Raw genomic sequence first — 19072 nt, 5'->3', positions numbered from 1 at the left:
TTTGACTTTAATCTATGTCTTCTAGATTAATGTATAATACCGTTCCTTCCCCATTTTCTCTCTTGTTCTGACTATTTCTCCTTGTATCAACAATGTTTCTCCATTGCAACTTCTCATACACTGTAGGTGTTTGGCAGAATCGGGATGAAGCTTGGAACCTTCATCAATCCCATGATCCAGAGCTCATCAAAGAAGACAAGAGGAAGGAAGTAGAAGAGGAAGTTAGAGTACAGGTGAGCAGCATCACTTTTGCTTCTTGTATCATATATATCTGCGTATGTGCCTGCAAGTATGCATGCAATGTCCCTCATATTCAACTGCATATGAGCCCGTGCATATTTAGAATAGACTTTGATGAATTAGCATCAAATGTGCAATTGATTGATCATTATCATATGTGTACAATAAGAGCCAGTAATCCCCAACCATTGGTTCGCGAGCAACATGTTGCTCCCCAACCCCTTGGATGTTGCTCCCAGTGGCCTCAAAGCAGGAGCTTATTTTTAAATTTCTGGCTTGGAGGCCAGATTTGGTTGCATAAAACCCAGTGTAAAGCCAAACAAAGCCTTCTCAAAGCTGCCAGTCCTCATAGGGGCTACCAAATAGCCAATTATAGCTCTTATTAGCACCCCTAGGACATTTTTCCATGCTTGTGTTGCTCCCCAACACTTTTTCCATTTCAATGTGGCTCATGGGTCTAAAAGGTTGAGGATCCCTGAATAAGACCAATGAGAACTTCTCCTTTATATAGGTTGATGAACTGATGAGACAGGAGTTGCTAAACCTCAAGCTGGCAGTGGACAGAGACAAAAGCAAAAAGAAAAAAAGCAAGAAAGGGGGAAAGGTGAGTCCAGTGCATCAAAATCATTTCCTTGTTTGTACAAGCAAATATTTGCCCAAAAGTACTGTGTATTAGGCAAAATATCTTCACGTCAAAGCATGCATTATTGTACAGTATTTTTTAATTGCCTCATTTACTGGAAAGGTCCTTAGTTCCACCCCATCCCTAGTGGAATTAACCTACCACTACTCAACTATGTAGCGGAGGCAACATTTTATATAAAACTAGCCCAACCCTGCATTCATGTAGTAACTGCGTAGTCATGTAAATCACATAAAATGCTGTTTAAGTGCCATTTTTCATGCTTATATATGTTTTTAAAGCTGGAATGCTTTCAGTTTTGTCAAAACCCCTCCAATGCAATTAAATGAGTAAAAAGAGCTTAAAATTCCATCCACTGCAATCTCGTGAAAGTACCAGTAGCTGTCAGCGACATTACAGATAGGCCCTTATAACTTCCAAAGCCCTTGAGCAATGTCTAACAGTTCAATGTATTTGTGTACTGTTACCTTCACACCTGCTTAGTAGCAAAACACAGCAAACAGGGACAAGCCCCCCCACCCAATGCTGGCAAACATTTCTCTCAAGTGTGTTACAATAATAGCAGATCAGTGCTATAAATGTGCATAATTAGCTGTTACAACTGACCTCTGCTACACTGGTTTGGAATCAATATTATTGATAGCAGCCTTTCATCCCTACTCTTGTCAGCCACTCACTCACTAAGCTCATCATCCGCATTTTAATCTATCGTCTCTGACTTATTCACATTGTTTCTTTAACAGTCCGTTTTGATTAAAGCCAAAAGCGTACAAGCAGGGTTTCCCATGTAGGAATATGTTAGTCCATGCTAGATATGGCAATAATCAAGGTCTTTTCTGGTTTTAGAAAAAAAAGAAAGGGAAAAAAAGTGGAAAGAGAAAGAAAAAGGAAAAAGATCTTACTCCCAACAGGTGAGTTTATTCATACAGTGTAAGGCATGTAAGCCCCTATACAGGGATCCCCAAACTGTGGGGCTGCCTCCCTGGTTGGGCTTGAAGCTTATATTCTAAGAAGTTCATGATCTTATAGCAATCTGCAAAGCTTTGTTGCCTTCAAGCCTGAAGTCACACTGAGCATCAGTGTAAAAATGAGGAACACACTGATACGAAATTCAACTGTTATTAAGCCACATAAGTCATTTATTCAACCATATAAGAACTGGGGGGGCTAGGGTTGCCACCTTTGCTGGTGGCTAAATCATAACACTGATGGTGGGGCTGATTGCATTGTGGGTTGGCACGATGATGTTGGAGGGGGTAATGCCACCAGGGAAGGGTTATTAGATCACTTACATGCAGTTGGTTGGATTTCTGTCCAGTTTTCTTAATGTTTTAAACTGGGCAGAAAGCTTTGAAATGGGCAGCCCTTTGAAAAACTGGGATGTACAGTTCAAAACCAAATGGGTGGCAACCCTATTTCTATCTATATTCTGCCTGATAAGTAAGTTCAGTTCTCTAATAAAAGGTATGGGATATATTATACAGAAACAAAGTACAGTGCTGCGGAATATGTTGGCGCTTTATAAATAAATGTTAATAATAATATCCAGAAAGCTCTGAAATACAACAAGGCTAATTTAGAAAGACAATTTCATTTTTGACCGATTCATTCTTTCTTTATTTAATAATAAGAAAATAACTGTACTTGATGATAACTAAACCATGTTGATAGAAAAAAGATATTTAAATGTTTTTCATTTATTGGTCAAATTACTGTTCAGGTTTCACAAGGCTGAAACCCGAACAGACAGTTGAGAACTGAAAAGTCCTAATAAAAACCAAACTGTTGAGGCGAAAACCCTATTTACTGTCCTATATATCTTGGCTGAATTACTCATACACTGATATTTTCCTTTTTTCTGTAATCTTGTTATGAACTAAGGGGGTAGATATACCCAGGCAAGTAATAATGTGCCAGAAAATAGGAGAATAGACTACATTCATTTAAAAGCAGTGCACACATTTAAATTGCATTAAAGACCAAGACATTTACATTTTAATAAACTACAAAAGTAGAGATTGTTCTCTGGTCTTCCATGCAAAGGGCATCCAAGATGAATGATTTCTTACACTTTATATATATATATATATATATATATATATATATATAATATATATATATATATATATATATATATATATATATATATATATATATATAATGATTCCCACACTGGAAAAACAAGGGAGCAATCTGTGATGAATATAAATACATAAAAATCACCCACTACTACTTTCTTCCAAACTGGTGAAAATGGATTCCTCCACAATATGGCTGCCCTTTGCTGGAGAAGTGAAGGTGTATTATTTCTTTAAGATAGGGAGGAAACAGATGGCATTTCATTTAAATGCACTTGTTATTTCTGAACATGGTTTACCAGTCACTCAGAAGCAAAAATATCTTATTTGCAGGACCATCGATTCACTTTATGAAGAACTTGTTACAGAAGGTCTCCTTATCAAACCAAAGCCCGTGCAGCTGTCAGATTATCTAGGTAAGGAGTACTGGAGCTGCCCCCATGTTCCATGAATAACATAATTCTTATCTTTCTGATTAATACGGTGTATGTTTCTATCCTGCAGGTGAATACAGCTATCTTGGCACCACTCTACGGCAAGCTGATATTGAGCCAATGCCATCTCTAAGTGATGTCAAACAGCTGCTGGTCCTTTATGGAATTCTTCCACTTGGTAAGAGCAGAACTAGTTGGGTTGTTTGCCATTGGTGCAGGATACAATGGGGTCCTAGACTGCATCTGCCATTTAAAGAATATTCTATCTGACAGCTGTTCTTATAACCAACTAATAAAACTGATCTAGCTGTTGTACTGAGCAGATATGCTGAAATGTGCCCTGTTTGTGAATTTGGAAGCAACCATATACTGTATTTACTAACCTCCCACTTTTGTGTAATTTAGTTGTTGGTGTTGCTGTGTAGTACACCCTGAGTGGGGAAACCAAGCATCTTCCACTGCTAAAGTCTGAAGCAGCCTATAAGGTGGGGCAGGCATTTGTCAGTCAAATGACCACTCTGTTGCAATGTAGCTTGGCCAACATTCCATATACCACCTCAACCAGATACTTTCTCTTAGGCATTTGTAATCACAGACTGGAAATGATTAGCTCTTTACCAGCCACTGAACCTCTCTGAGCTTAAGCAGAACTTGAGTTTCCTTTGATAGGCAGACCGGAGACACAGCATTACCTTTATATGAGGCTCATGTTTAGTAAGGAGTTACCTCCTCATCCATATGTTTCTCAGAACCTGCAGGGAAAATAGTTCTAGGGATTCACACTGCAGACTGATCTTTAGCCTGTGGCTTGTCAGCTGATGCTTTATTACAACTCCCACCATCCCTGTGACTGGCAACATTGGTTGCTGGTAGTTGTAGTGCAGAAATGCCGGAATTTCATTGTGATAAATAATGCAAAAAGCCTTTAATATTTCCTTATGTCCAAAAAAACATACATGAGCAGGGACAATTGAATAAGTTAATATGTATCTGTTTCCAATTATATTATTATTTGTTAAATATCTGGTACAGTCTTTCCTGTGTATAAGGCAGTTGGACCATTTTCCTTATGGACTATTTTTATTGGAATTGCAATAGTTTTTTTAAATATGTTGATTCTTTGTTGAGACTCTTCGTCTCAGTTAATATTACTCTCTGTGGGGTTTAAATCATTCACTTGGTGTCTTCCGGCCCGGCCTGGTATAACACATGTGGGGATGGCTGTGTAGGGCAGGTCAGGTCTGGGCTGGATATTATCTTTTATCAGGGAGCAGGTCTTGGCCTTGTTTCTCAGGGTGTTTGACAGCTGTGAGAGAAGGGAACAGAGGGGGATAATGAGAGGCAGATGTAAGGCTCTGGTGTCGGCCAGTGCAGCTAATAAACACAGGAGATGTGAAGTGTGTCAGCACTTTATCATATCACATTCTCAGGCAGAGGTACTTGTCTTGTCTACTGAAGTTCAAAGAGTAAAATGAATGATTATTAGTGGTAATGAGTAAAGGTAAATGAATTGTGAAGTGCTTGCTATTTAATTTATCCTGGTAGCACAACTACTGGAGAGAGACACGACTGAAAGAAATTGGCAACTCTGTTTCCACAACAGAGAAAGCCCCTGGGTGTTAATATGGCCAGCAAGTGCTGATCATGGAAGCCCTGGCACACCTGCTTACATGGGCGTCCGCAGAAAATTTTCCAAGGGGGGGCAAGTAAGCTAGCATCATCCTGCAACAGATAAATATATATATATATTTTTTTTTTTTGCAGGATGATACTAGGGGAGGCTAAATATGGCCCATACACAGACTGACCTATAGCTAATGTGACACTTAGTGGATTCACTGCTGACGTAAAAAGTTAACCTCCCAACTACCTCTTGCCGTTCCCACTGACTCCCAGGGATACTGTACAAAAGTGCGGGTGGGGGTGCTTTTTTTTTTTTACCCTAAAATGTTTAGTATTAGTAGTAAAAGTATTCATACGCGCACTTCTGTTAGGGGATCTGCAAACATTTGTGTTTGGGATCAGTTAGCTTAAAGGGCTAGTTCGCATTCGAATTCACTTTTATTTTTAATGGTTTTTCAGTTATTTAGCTTTTTGTTCAGCAGCTCTCCATTTGGTATTTCAGCAGCTATCTGGTTGCTAGGGTCTTATTTACCCTAGCAACCAGGTAGTGATTTAAACAAGAGATGGGAATATGAATAGTTAAGGGGCCTACTTGGAAAAATAAGTAATACAAAATTATAATAATAATAAAATTGTAGCCTCGCAGAGCAATATTTTTTGGCCCCCATTTGAAATCTGTATAGAGGCAGAAGAGAAAGGCAAATTATTCAAAAAAATTAATTAGGAAGACCAATTGCAAAGTTGCTAGGAATAGGCCATTTTATAACATACTAAAGGTTAACTTAAAAGTGAACCACCCCTTTAGATGTGTTTATGTTAGTTTTATAGCAAGAAAGGCAGTGGGTACTGACTCCCCATTATATACAGTGAGACGCAGTCCGTACTTACAAACCCAGCACATTATATGCCATGAGGAGCAGTGGGTACAGATGGCAGATATTCAGGCCCTGGCACTATAACACTGGCACTGATACACAACATTGGCCCCACTGTAACTTACTATAAATGAACAAAACAATGACAAAAAAAAAAAAATAGTAAGTGCAAAAAACAACAACACATATATAAACTCACAATGAGCTTTTTCAGAGGGAAAGAGTTAACTTACCCTCCATGTGTTAGGGTAGGGGATAGATTATAAATTAAACAATTTAATGTCAGCTAGTGATTCTTTAGAACTGTATAGTACCTGTGGGATGAAAACTGCAGCAAAAGTTGAGAGTTGGTTCTCAGGTAAAGTTACAGCTGCAGATTCATCTTTTCAGTCTTTATTTCTGTTTCCAGTTTGCAAAATCTCCCGATCCCTGTGTGCATCTGTGCTCTGATTGGTCAATTTTACTGTCTGTCAAGGAAGCTGTGCTCTGATTGGTGAATCCACAAGAAGAAAGATCCAATCGGAGCACAGCAAAAACGGGCTTGAGGGGAAAGTGCAGAAACGGAGTAAGGTTTTTGTTTTTTTTGCTACTTTTCCAGGGGGGGGCAAGTGCCCCCTCTTGCCCCCTTCTGTGGACGCCCATGCCTGCTTATGCTATGCTGAGAAATGCTACTTGGGGGGCTTTTTGAGTTAAATAAAAAAAAAAGTCATCCAACATTTAGAGAAGGGGACATAAGACTTAACCATAGACTGGATTTTATGATCTGACAATTTTATGTCACTCAGGAAATCTAGACAACACTATGTTGGCCTGGGACCTATGATGGTTCAAGCCATACTGTAAATTAGTCATTTGAAAAGAAACCAATCACAATAAGTATGCAAACATGTCTTGCAATAGAGAAAAACTTAAATGGCTAGAGAAAAACTTAAAGGGCTAGACTATAAATATGGTTTAATCACTGAATGAAACTGCTGTGGGGGAGTTTTAGATGGAATGCTTTATGCCATCTATACTATGATCATGGCAACTACAGAGGGGGCACAAACTACAAATAGTAATAAGAATGTGCTGAATTTACAAGCAAATCAATGTATTTAGATTACATAAATGCAGCACTTAGCCTTTGCTGAGCTTCCATCAAACCAACTTACTTCATATATTGAAGAAACTTTTGGCTGGAACTTTTGCATTAAAACAGAGCATAGCCATGCTCCGCCATAAATAGGGCTACCACAGGATAAAGTAGTACAAGTTCTTAGGATTTTGTTTCACCCCTCCTTGTTGCCCAGGCTGTGAGTCGGTGCATGAGAAGGCTCCTTCAGTGAAGACACTGCTCCTGGCAGGACCATCTGGCGTGGGGAAGAAGATGCTTGTGAATTCCATCTGCAACGAGACTGGAGCCAATCTGTTTAACCTGTCACCTGAAAATATTGCGGGCAAGTACCCAGGCAAGAGTGGCCTGCAAATGATGCTGCACATGGTGCTAAAGGTGTGTCTGGCAGGATAAGTATAACTTTTCCAAATATCATATAACATTTGAGAAGTACAATTTAACTACAACATACCAGTACACTAATGGAAGGTCCATCTTATACTTTGAATATCTCTTTCAGAAACACTGCATTCAGTCATGCTGCCCCTTTACACACATAGCTTTCTTTACTATGGCAAGCCTTACAACTTGCGTTAAGCCATATCAAACAAGTATTTTAAATACAAATTAAAATGAGGCATTAGAGTATGGCTTGAAACCCCTGCATTTACAAAGGGCAGAAGATTGAAGACTTGGGCACACTGCATTGATATAAAAATCCAAACACAGCTCTTTATATCTCAAACATGGGCTTTGGCCTGGCGAGACAATGTATAATAATAAATGCTTTCTGAAACCTCTCATGACAAATGTCAGTCAAAACCCCCAAGCTTTGTGATCAGGACAGCAGCTTGCATAGTAGTATATGCTCATACGGTTCATTTCCTTATCACTTTGGTTATTGTGTAGAGGTCCAGAAACAACCAACCAGCCATACTCAGGCCCACCTTCGACATCCACCTATTTAGTGTTTGAGTAGTGGATGGAACACAAAAATCTCTGTATAAATGTTATTTAGCTTTCATTTAGTTATTCTACATTCTGTGGGGGGTGGCAGTGAGGTACATTTTGGTGCAGCTATGCACATTGTTCAGTGACACCTTACTGCAAGGATATACCTGCCTATCCTTCCTGTAGAACAATTATGCAATTTATTTAAGAAGATCCCTGACTTGCTGCACTCAGCAACTCCCATGGATTAAAAATATAAAAGACTTCTGCGCTGACTAATGACTTGCCATACTATGTGTATGGGGTCACTAGGGAGCCAGGCCAGAACTTCCAAAGGGAGATCTCAGGAGTCAAATTATCTGCCCAGTTGTCCTGTGGTTAAATGTTTGGTAAATTTGCCTTTGTGTCACCAGAATTACTCAACATTCTATGGCAACTAAAATCGTTAATAAGTCAATAATTGCACCTTTGGCAATCATTGTATAATTTCTAACAAAGAAAAAGCCTAACTCTATATATAGTCTGGCACATTCACATTCAATAAGGTTATTTAGCCTTCAAGAGTCAGAGTAGCTTGGACAGTCAGCCAAGTTTTTTAAAATACAGACCTAGTTTAAAGCCATGTCGCAAGTATAAAATCCTGTTTCATACTGTTAAGGGAACATATAACAAAGGTCTACCAGATTTTTAGTTCTGAGAAAGAAGTTCTGAATGGCTTGGGCTGTTATTGGTTAGAACTCCTTTATTTTTTGAGGGTTTGTTCAATATGAGGCAGCATATTAATCAAGGAAAGTTACAGCTAAGGAAGGAAATTGGGCAGTTTATTAGGTGAACAAACTTTGCTAACACAAAAGGCATAATTATGCTGGGCAGATGAGATTCATATGAGATAGGGAGGAGACGCGCTGGCACCACACTGCGCTTGAATGATAGAGTTGCGAGTGTGGGGGAAAGATATTTATACAGTGTGCAGTTTTGCTAACTGTAATATTATGGAATAATTAATTATCTAAACAGAGTTCACAGCAGCTGTGTTTTTCATAATCAGCAAACCCCTTTCCTGATTTATTATCTGTCAAAAAGGAACGTGAATTAATGGGACCCACACACAGGAATAGGGGCATAACAGGGGCATAAAAAAAGACCCTTGGGCCCTGGTGTGGGGCCCCCTCATCATCATCCCCAGACATCTATTTCGATTGATCACAAACTTCTTCATTCCAACCCTTACTTGCCTCCATGTCGGTTAACTGCTGCATGTATGATTGCTCATTGAATCCTTCATGGAGGGCCCTGGCTCTGAAAAAAAAGGCTGCACAAATCAATGAGTGCCAGTAATGACAGAGATTCCCCCTGGGGGGGCACAGTTTTATTGCTTTTGTGGTAATATTTTCAGGATTTATCTAGTGGATGGGCCACCTATCACTATGAGTTCATTTTCTGCTCATATTTGGCTCTTGTATATTTATTTGTGCCCCAGAAAACCTTATTTTGCAAACCCATTTAGTATTATTTGCAGTGCATTGCTACTGAAAACTATTACCCTATAGTAATAAAAACAATCCTTTGTAACCTGTGGCAGTGAAATGACACTCGCTAATAATGTACATGTGCACTAGAATTAAGCCCTAAGTCACTACTGATGAAGGGCCAGATATTGACAATGTTTAGACACAATGGCCTGTATTATTATTATACTGTAAGTGCTTATATTGTGGTAGTAATGTGCAGGTACAAGGATGGCACTATGATTAAGATATGGACTGTACAAATATATAGCGACATCGATAGTGGCTTACAGTTTTACCTAGTGCTTTGTTTGGATGTTGCTTATATTTAAAAATCACACAGAACCAAATACAGTGTTTCATGTGGCTTTATTGCCCATGTACGTTCCAATATTATGGAGACTTTACCTCTATACTGCAGCGATGATCTCAAGGCAAGGCAAACTAGAAGGATACATATAAATGATGCCTGTGAATAGTTACGTCTTCTCTTATAGTTTAGGCTCACTTCCATTAATAGCATTTTGAGCTCTGCAGCTGCTGAATGGAACCAGTCAATCCCATTGTCGGTCATTCTTTGCAATGGGGGACCATTGACTGCAATGGAAAGCTGAAGTAGTCATTGACTGTTACACCTTGACTGTTGTCTGTATCTGTACAACAGTGTATATTTCTTGTATGATACAGTATGTGTATTCTTATGTCGTTATCCAGACTTACCTGCTGTGTGTCCCGTATCCAAATGGGAGAGATCTGTATGGAAGTTTAGTAAAGTGCTATGATTATAGGTTGACCTCTAGTGGTCCTGAAAGTGAATTGCATTAATTTAACTCATAAAATAAAGACATCTGCTTTTTCTAAAATATTGCTTGGCCCAGATTCACAGATAATATGAGCTGTGCTAAAAGGTGCACTTACATTTTGTTTTGACTCAATACAATATACACAGATGGTTATAATATTATATACAAAAGCAAGCATTCACTGACTGCTATTGAATTAAATGGAAAGCCTAGATTAGGTTGTAAAATTGCTTACCTAATACATTGCGTTTGCATTATATAATGAACTGTGTTATTGGATGATATGAAGCATGCTCTTGAAGTGGAGTCATAGTCACGATTTCATTACCTGAGAGTATTAGTGAACTATAAAAAGAAATACCCACCTTACTGCTAAAGTACAGACCACCAATATGGAAATCTGCAGGGCCACTCCATTACTGAATCCTTTAGGCGGGCATACTATACTGACTGGGTTCATGCCAGAAGCTTCAAAATGTTACAACCCAACCAAATTCCTTCCTAGATTAAAAAAAAATTGATCAAACCAACATTATATTCAAGATAAAATACGAGTGCATAAGTTGTCATGTATGTCCTTTTTTCATAAGATACTGTATGAGTAGCACATTAGCACTTTCATAATATTATCATAATATTATCCATTTTCAGTTCCACTTCATAATATGTCTAAACATATTATGGAGGTTAAAGACAGGTCCCATTTACAAACCAGCTTGTATTATGTGTGCCATTTCCTCAACATTGAAATGCCCTCTGTTGTTTTCTTGCAATGTTTGTATGCCACAAGAGAAACAAAGTTGGCACTGGTATTGGCCCAGGGCACTACTCCTTTATGGATGTTGCTTGCCCTATTGTATTTTACAGCACAATGTTGACTTTGATCTTAATTAGCATCAATGTGCCTTTATCGCTTTCCTGTCCTGCTGATTTTAGGTCCCCTTTAGACTACTGTGAGGTCCATTGTCACTCTGCTTACATGGATTTTTGTGGATCAGTAATCATTTTAAACACCTGGAATTGCCATGGGTATGGCAGACCATTGCAATTAAGTTCTGCTTCATTTACTTAGGGATGGGAAGCAATCTGAGCAAAATCAGAGAAAGAAAATATTTGGTTGGGGCTTGAAAAATGCCTGTGAACTTACCAGTGTAATTATTAACTCTTGTCTACTGAGCTGTAAAGAGAATTTTGAATGATATCCATCAGTAAAACTGAGCAAAGCTTCCCATGCCCGGACAGACATCTTGACCAAGTTGGCAGCCACAAATAAAATATGAACCCCCCATCCCAGCTATCAGATATCTGATCTGTGCTTGTCCATACATAAATTAAGGCTTGGAGACTCCAAGGCCCCTTAGGTTGACCAGAAGATCACTTTAAAATGCAGGGACATGTCTAATAAATACATCTTGCAGGGCAGTACAGCTTGCATTTAAAATAAATGGCAATCAGTTCAACCCCGCTGGCTGGATTTTATAGATGTGTCCCTAAATATCATGTGATCTGGTCTCCCTAGCTGAATGTAATATGGTTGGAAGGGAATTATTTGTTTGCTAAATAAATCTGTCCTTTGACCATGACAGGTGGCACGTCAACTACAGCCATCGGTCATCTGGATAGACGACGCTGAGAAAACCTTTTACAAGAAGGTGCCAAAGACAGAGAAGCAGGTAACTTCCAGTGATTAGACTTTGGATCTGTAAGCCCCTGTAACAAAAAAATTGTAGCTATTCACTTATTGGCCAAACAACTTTTTAGTTGGTCCTCATTGTTTATTTATTTATTTAAATGATCATTTTGTAATTTTTCCATTGCTTAAATATACAGGCCCCTGCACTATTCATCTTCCACTTTAATTTAAAAAATTCCACCTGGTTGTTAGAAGAATTAACCCCTAGCAACCAAGTAGTTTACATTCCAAGGCAGAGTGCTGCAGAACAATATATGTAAATAATTAAAAATAAACTGATATTTTTCCCTGTGCCCCCAAGTCTGTAAAATTGTTGGCAGCCCAAACTTAACTACAGATGCAAAAAGATATGACAAAGTGATCCTGAGTTCCTAAAGGACATCAGTAAAACTGATATTAAACATACAGATTTTACTGCTCAATTTTGACCCCGGATATATCCCTATATACACTTACAACTAGTGTTGCTACTTGTCTGGTTTTGAACTGGACAGCCTGGTGTTTTAAGGGACTGTCTGGATCAAAATAATGTTTGGGTTTTAACATTGTAAAACCGGTCAAAATCTGCCGAATCACAACTCTGCCTGCAACATCACAGCGCCAAACACATGGACCCAACCCTAACAGCACCCTACCCCTTTCCCCATGACATCATTTCGCCACCTTTGTCAAAGTTTTTGCCCCAGCAACCCTTCCTGTAACCAAAAATGGCTAGACACAGTGCTGTTTAGGGAATCAGCTCTAGAAAATATTTATTTAATGCTCTCAGTTCCACTTGCAGGAACATTGAACATGTAGCTAGAGTTACACAGATTAGGTGGGACTCTCATTGTGGGATTCTCCTGCATTCATTAGATTACTGGTACTTGAGAGCTGGAGAAAAGTTTTATTGTGTGATGTTACTTTAAGAATATGACTGTTGTGTGTGGTGTTGCTGAACTACAGTTCCTAAATCACTTTAACCACTGATAATCTGTGTAGGTTAAATCTGAGTAAAGTTAGGCTGAGCAACAGTATTTACACCCCATTTAAGAACCCGTAATAACATGTTTGAGTATGATGAGAACTGTAGCCCAAAATCATTTGGGTAAATCAGAAATGAGCAGCACTGTTACTTGTAATCTGTCTGTACTGATATGCTGCCCTATTTGGTGGGCCCCAGGAAGCCGTTGTTTATTGTGTCTGAATAATTATACACTAAACACTGCTAAATAAAAATAAAGATAATAATTAGCATTTCATTGCTGGAAAACTGCTAGTGTATTGCTTTTGGGGAGCAGGAGTCCTCACTAAGGTTAATAGAAGACCAGTGGTTCTGCTTGAATGATTTACTGCCCTCTGGTGTTGGTAAATTGGAAATGACTCAATAGCAAACACAAGGGAGAGAAGAAAACTGGGTTAGCAGGAAAATCTCAAGAAAACACATTTTATACAGGATTTGTTTATCTATATGTAGCTGCTGGATTAAATAAAATTGGTTAAATCATGCTGAGTGATGTATTACAATAACATAAGTGATGCATTCCTAAAGCAACACTGCTTGAAAAAACATGCCTTCCCGATAACTCAAACTGGTCGTACACAACAGCTTATCAGCACATGGTTTGGGGCCCTTGGGTGGGCCTGCCCGACCTATATATGGTTAAAATTCAGGCTTGAAAATCCTGTTGGGTAAGAACTGCATCAGTGAGTTGGGGAGGACATCTCTGTAGGCGGATTTTATCCCCCAAGCTCTCAAGGTAGGCACCCCAAGGTTAATTACAGATGTAAGAGTATTCTGCAGCAATAATTATCTCTATATCCCTATTATCCCTATATTGGGAGGACAGGGTGGCAACTACAGCCAACATTTGACCAGCTCAGCCAGTAAATCACCAGCTAGGGCAAGGGATGTTGCTAGGGCAACAGCTCATATATACCTGTATGTAAAACCCTGCTTCATCTAAATCAGGGGTGTCGAACTCAATCAGAGAAGGGGCCAAAATCTAAAATCCAGGGCCGAATGGTTTACTGAACAGTCATAAACTGACAACGTTAACCAGAAATGTGAATTTAAAATGAGTGGAACAATCTTTTCCTTAACAGTGCTGTTAACCAACTCACTTAAATTGTCTGCCTTCACCGTCAACTTTTCTTTTCCTGGACATTTTGGGATCAATATTGGCAGTAAAAGATGTAGTTTATTGGAAATCTGCGTTAGAAGGAAAAATTTGTAAACTGCACAGGGATAGCTTGATTTGGCAGATGGAGTCAGTCAATAAATGCCTGGCTGGGTACAGATAGCAGATTCTGATTTTTATGCCTGCACTTTATGCCAGGAACTGGCAGCTTCTGCTGTGTATTTTTTAGCACACGCTCTCCTTTGTATTTTTTAGCACACGCTCTCCTTTGTATTTTTTAGCACACGCTCTCCTTTGTATTTTTTAGCACACGCTCTCCTTTGTATTTTTTAGCACACGCTCTCCTTTGTATTTTTTAGCACACGCTCTCCTTTGTATTTTTTAGCACACGCTCTCCTTTGTATTTTTTAGCTGCCAAGCTCTTTAGCACTCGCCTCCTGAATCTACTGTGGCTTGTGATCTCGCCGGTCGTACTTGCTATCTATTGCGCATGCGCATAGAATCTATGCGCATGCGTAATAGATAGCAAGTACTGCCGGCTATGCCAAAGAATGATTCTACTGTGGCCGGCCGTACTTGCTATCTAATACGCATGCGCATAGATTCTATGCACATGCGTAATAGATAGCAAGTACGGCCGGCGAGATCGGTGCGGACCACATTGCAAGGCCTGGTGGGCCGGATTTGGCCCGCGGGCCTTGTGTTTGACACCTGTGATCTAAATAAACCATTTTCTTTAAAATATACTTTATACTAGTATGTGCCATTGGACAAATTAGGTAATGCTAAATAGAATTTTTTTGTCTGTTACTCCCACACTATTTTCTGCTGCATTATTTTTGGTCACGTGATCTCTGAGGGAGCACACAGACTATCACAAAATGGTGGCTCAGGGTAAAAGATGTAAAAGGGAAATATTTACTGATATATATATATATATAGATTTCAGTTTGGTAAGGCTCTTTAATAGGTCGCTTAATATGAATGTGTTAATTAAGTATTAATTCTGAATTGAAATATGTATCTAACCTGGATCTTCACCTCTCTAACTACCACCTTTAACCTGTAATCATTTGTCCCATCATTCATTACTCTCCCTTATCTACCCTATTACTGTTTCTTAGCTGGACCCTAAACGATTAAAGAAGGACCTTCCCAAAATCCTGAAGTCTCTGAAGTCAGAAGATCGCATTCTTGTGGTGGGGACAAGCCAGAGGCCATTTGAAGCTGACATCAAATCTTTCTGTAAAGTTTATAAAAAAATTATCCTGATCCCTAGGCCAGACTATGCTTCAAGGCTAGGTAAGTCAAAAGCTATGGAATTCTATAGTGGTAGCCTTCAATAAACTGATAGCAGCTATGGCAATGTATTATAATCCCAAATCCCTTATGGGGTCCAAGTAGTGTGGGGCACATCAATGAATCATTACATAGCATTATACAGTCTATTGTAATTTAGAAGCTGAAAGCAGGATTTATTAGCATAGATTTACTAGAAAGGGTATGACATTTATTACTTAAATATTGATAGAAAATTATTAAATATAATTTATTAGTGCCAACTTCACTGCATGTTTTGGGGGGATGCTGGGTGTAGTGATTCAGGAATAACTGACAGAGGTTGCAGGATCAAGGATAGTGCCAGAGAACCATCAAAAACAAACCCACTAGGATGTATCAACCCAGTACCAGTATTGTAGACACCATTCTCTCTACACTCTCTGTCCTCATCCTCCATTATAGTCTTCCCAGGAGATAACTGTCTCTGTGTGTCTCCTCAGTTCTGTGGAAGCAGCTGATCACCGTAAGAGCCGACAGTGCCAGTGCCTCTGTGAATCTCAGTGCTTTGGCTAAAATCACTGATGGTTTCACCCCAGCTCACATTGTGCAGGCCGTGGAGAGTGTGTTGAATGACAGAAGAGTGGGGCAGCTTCCCCGCAAGCCACTGACTGCTGCTGAGTTCCTCAATTCACTCTGCCGACAGGAGCCGGTGTATAAGGAGGAGGAAGAGGCTTTCAAGGTGGGTACTTTGTGCCTCATCCATTAGGACAAGGGTTAGGATTTAGGGAAGATTATGGCAGAAACAAAGTTCTGTGTTGCTGCTCTTTAGAAGATAGGGAGGAAAGTAACACAGTTGGCCTGTGACTCTACACAGTACATTATAACAATGAGCCAAGAGCACAAGGCCAAAAAGCCAAAGCAGGTCTTAAGTTTCTTATAGAACAGAGAGTCTAGTGATTGGTGAAAATGTGTGCCTGTTTAATAGCAAACAGGCAGTCACTAGAGTGGTATAAGGCACTCTGCAACAGCATTGCACAAAAACTAAAACCAATGATTTGGAAAAATATTGTATTTTGACACAAGTGTAATAAGATTAAAAAAAGTTTTTTTTATCCTGGGGACTTACTAGGCAAATGAATATCAGGATTTTGCCATCAGCTTGGTAACTAAAAGAACATTTAAAAATACAGACCCTAACAAAAATGGTTTATTTGCCCCTGTTTGGGCTGCAGGGTTGGTATGCCAAAACACCACTGGGAAGGAAGAGAAGCAAAGCAAAGGCCAGCGGAGAGGAAGATCCTGAGAAAGACAAGGGCAAAGGAAAAAAGAAAGGAGCCAAGAAAGGAAAAAAGAAATAGGCTCCTCTGCTATCAGTATTAAACTGTTACGTCTTACCTCCCTCTCAGTTCGGCAACAAGGTTAACATCATACACAATAAAGATCACAATGAAAATATGGAGACTTCATGTGTGTTCTGTGGCAGTCACAGGCTTTTTTATAGGTTGTAAATGTAACTTCTTTTGCTGACAAATTACGCATTCCCTGTCCCTCATACCTGTTCCCTGACTGTAAATATTCCAAGTACCCCACACTTAAGGGTTTGGGCATCACCTGAAAGATTCATATACAAGCTGCGGCAGATGCTACTCAGCAGGCAACTGCTGTTACATTGGAATTTTGGGGGGAAAATGCTGCATTGTGCATAAAAAATGGTGATTTGCATCCAGATTTTGCACTTTTGCAAATGAGTCCTATAGAACTTGTCAGTATACACAGCTTTCTGGCTCATATGCTCTATAGTTTAGAGCAGAAGCAATGCAGCAACATTATTGAGGGAATAAAGGGAGCACATTTATTATATTATTATTTATTATAGTGTCAGTGGAGCTGAATGGGCCAAGACTGACTTTTAACTTTCCCCTGCGATACATTTATGAAGTTCTACAGAGTACATTGCTATATTGCTGACCCATGAGAGTCCTTGCTGTCTTGTTGAAAGCCCAGTGGCATCCCATTATATTTTTTACTGACTAGTGAGGTCCATTTTCAGTACTGTTAAAATATCTGTGGTCCCTCTATATGTTCAGCTTGGAGCCTTCAATGAAGAACCCGCTTATTCCCTAATGACAGTTGGCGGTTCAGAGATGGATTTCCTTCAAACTCTCTTTATACATCCCTGTTCTTGATTATTATCAGATCAACTATTCTTGTGGCCCCTGGACAGCTCTTAGCCTTTTCACTGGTAGCATTTATACGAAACTAGTTATATACAGGATTGTCAAGTGCTGTTCTTCAAGTCATTTTTAGCAGTATAAATGCTTTCATGACTGAAATGCTTGGCCCTTACTAAATTACCTTTACTGAAGATGTATTCTTTAGTCCTTGTATATTACATGTTCTCCGGGGTTTGCATACCATTTTCTCAATTTTAGGGGCACCTGATAAATTCACTGTTTATATATTTGATGTATAAATTCTAGTGTGTCTTTGTGTATACACATAGGCACATATATATATATAATTACATACATGAACCTGCTTGTACAATACCTGTCTGACCTTCATCAGTGCTGTAATGGTTCTTAATAAATTATTTGTACCTGGTTAATTAATTGTGTTCATTTATCTTGCACCACGGGGAGAACAGCTGGTGCATCATGGGAACAAGATTCAGTGACAGAGCTAAAAGGTGGAGTCCTTAAAGAAACCACAGAACAAGTCAATTGGAAGGGTACTGATTATTTTCCTAGGGTGGCATGATCCTTTGCCTTGGTACCACCAACAAGCAGGCTTTTTAAATATAGATTATAAATGTTTCCTTTTGGCGTATTCACTTTTTCCTTTGCTGCCTATTTGAATTAACCACTTGTTAACAATTAAGGCAAAGAGGATATTTACATATATTATAGTAAGGCAGCCATATATTATAAAACGAGAAATAAGTCAAATGTGTGGATTTAATATATGTTGCCTGTGTGCCTTCTGCATTGGAATGAGCGAGGCTAGAACCAACATGTAATCAGCGGGATCATTAGCATATTCACAATTAAAATGTCAGCTGCCATGTCTAATATAAGTAGCAGTTAAACGTGTGAAAACACACATAATGTAACTATAAAACTGAGCTCATACATCCTAATTTTATCAGATCTTGACTCCTAAATACGGTCAGTCAGGGTGGATGTAGGAAAAGATGGTTATTGAGGTAAATTAATTAGCTTAATTCTTATATATATTTTTGCAAAAGTCTATATTTGTGGAAATATTTCCTATTTTAACCAATTTATTATAGATTTAGCTTGCTGGTGTACAAGCCTGAAGGGTTAAAAAATCTGATAATCTAATGGGCAGTGATTAGTGTTACTGTAAGAGCGACATGGTGTGTTAGTGTTAATGCATAATGACAGATTAATAGGGGGTGGAGAGCAATGTAGTTATTGTTAAGTGCCTGGGGCACTGATAAAGTACAGATGTACAGCTGTGTCTGACAGAACTGTGTGTGGCCAGGACTGGAGGAGTATTGGGGATTACAGGGCAAAATGGAGGTGCAGACAGAATTCTGTACTGAGATGAGCATTTTTGGAGTGTGATGATTACAGGGTGCTGCCCCTTCCTCCATTCTGCCCTTGGCACAGGAAGAACTGACACTGTGATGAATGGGTACAGATGTGTCCTCATTGTTCAAAGTCCCTTTCTCTGTAATTTGGCAAGAGGCAGGAGGATCCTT

The 19072-nt window shown here is 39.2% G+C and overlaps 1 protein-coding gene across 1 annotated transcript in view; it reads left to right on the top strand.

Annotated features, from left to right (window-relative positions):
• Positions 1 to 17953, top strand: part of iqca1 (IQ motif containing with AAA domain 1) — a 99524-nt gene extending 81571 nt beyond the window's left edge. Inside the window, exons 10-19 of the mRNA XM_012971325.3 lie at positions 127 to 233; positions 752 to 844; positions 1730 to 1794; positions 3295 to 3377; positions 3466 to 3573; positions 7186 to 7385; positions 11838 to 11924; positions 15189 to 15366; positions 15846 to 16084; positions 16578 to 17953. Of these exons, the coding sequence (XP_012826779.2) occupies positions 127 to 233; positions 752 to 844; positions 1730 to 1794; positions 3295 to 3377; positions 3466 to 3573; positions 7186 to 7385; positions 11838 to 11924; positions 15189 to 15366; positions 15846 to 16084; positions 16578 to 16703 (1286 nt within the window). The 3' untranslated portion in view covers positions 16704 to 17953. The remainder of the gene's footprint in view (positions 1 to 126; positions 234 to 751; positions 845 to 1729; positions 1795 to 3294; positions 3378 to 3465; positions 3574 to 7185; positions 7386 to 11837; positions 11925 to 15188; positions 15367 to 15845; positions 16085 to 16577) is intronic.
• Positions 17954 to 19072: the final 1119 nt, after the last annotated feature.

This window comes from Xenopus tropicalis, chromosome 9 (assembly GCF_000004195.4).
Source record: "Xenopus tropicalis strain Nigerian chromosome 9, UCB_Xtro_10.0, whole genome shotgun sequence".
In the NCBI taxonomy this organism is placed as follows: Eukaryota; Metazoa; Chordata; class Amphibia; order Anura; family Pipidae; genus Xenopus; species Xenopus tropicalis.
Note: the sequence above shows the minus strand (reverse complement) of the source record. Positions and strands in the feature narration are given on the sequence as shown.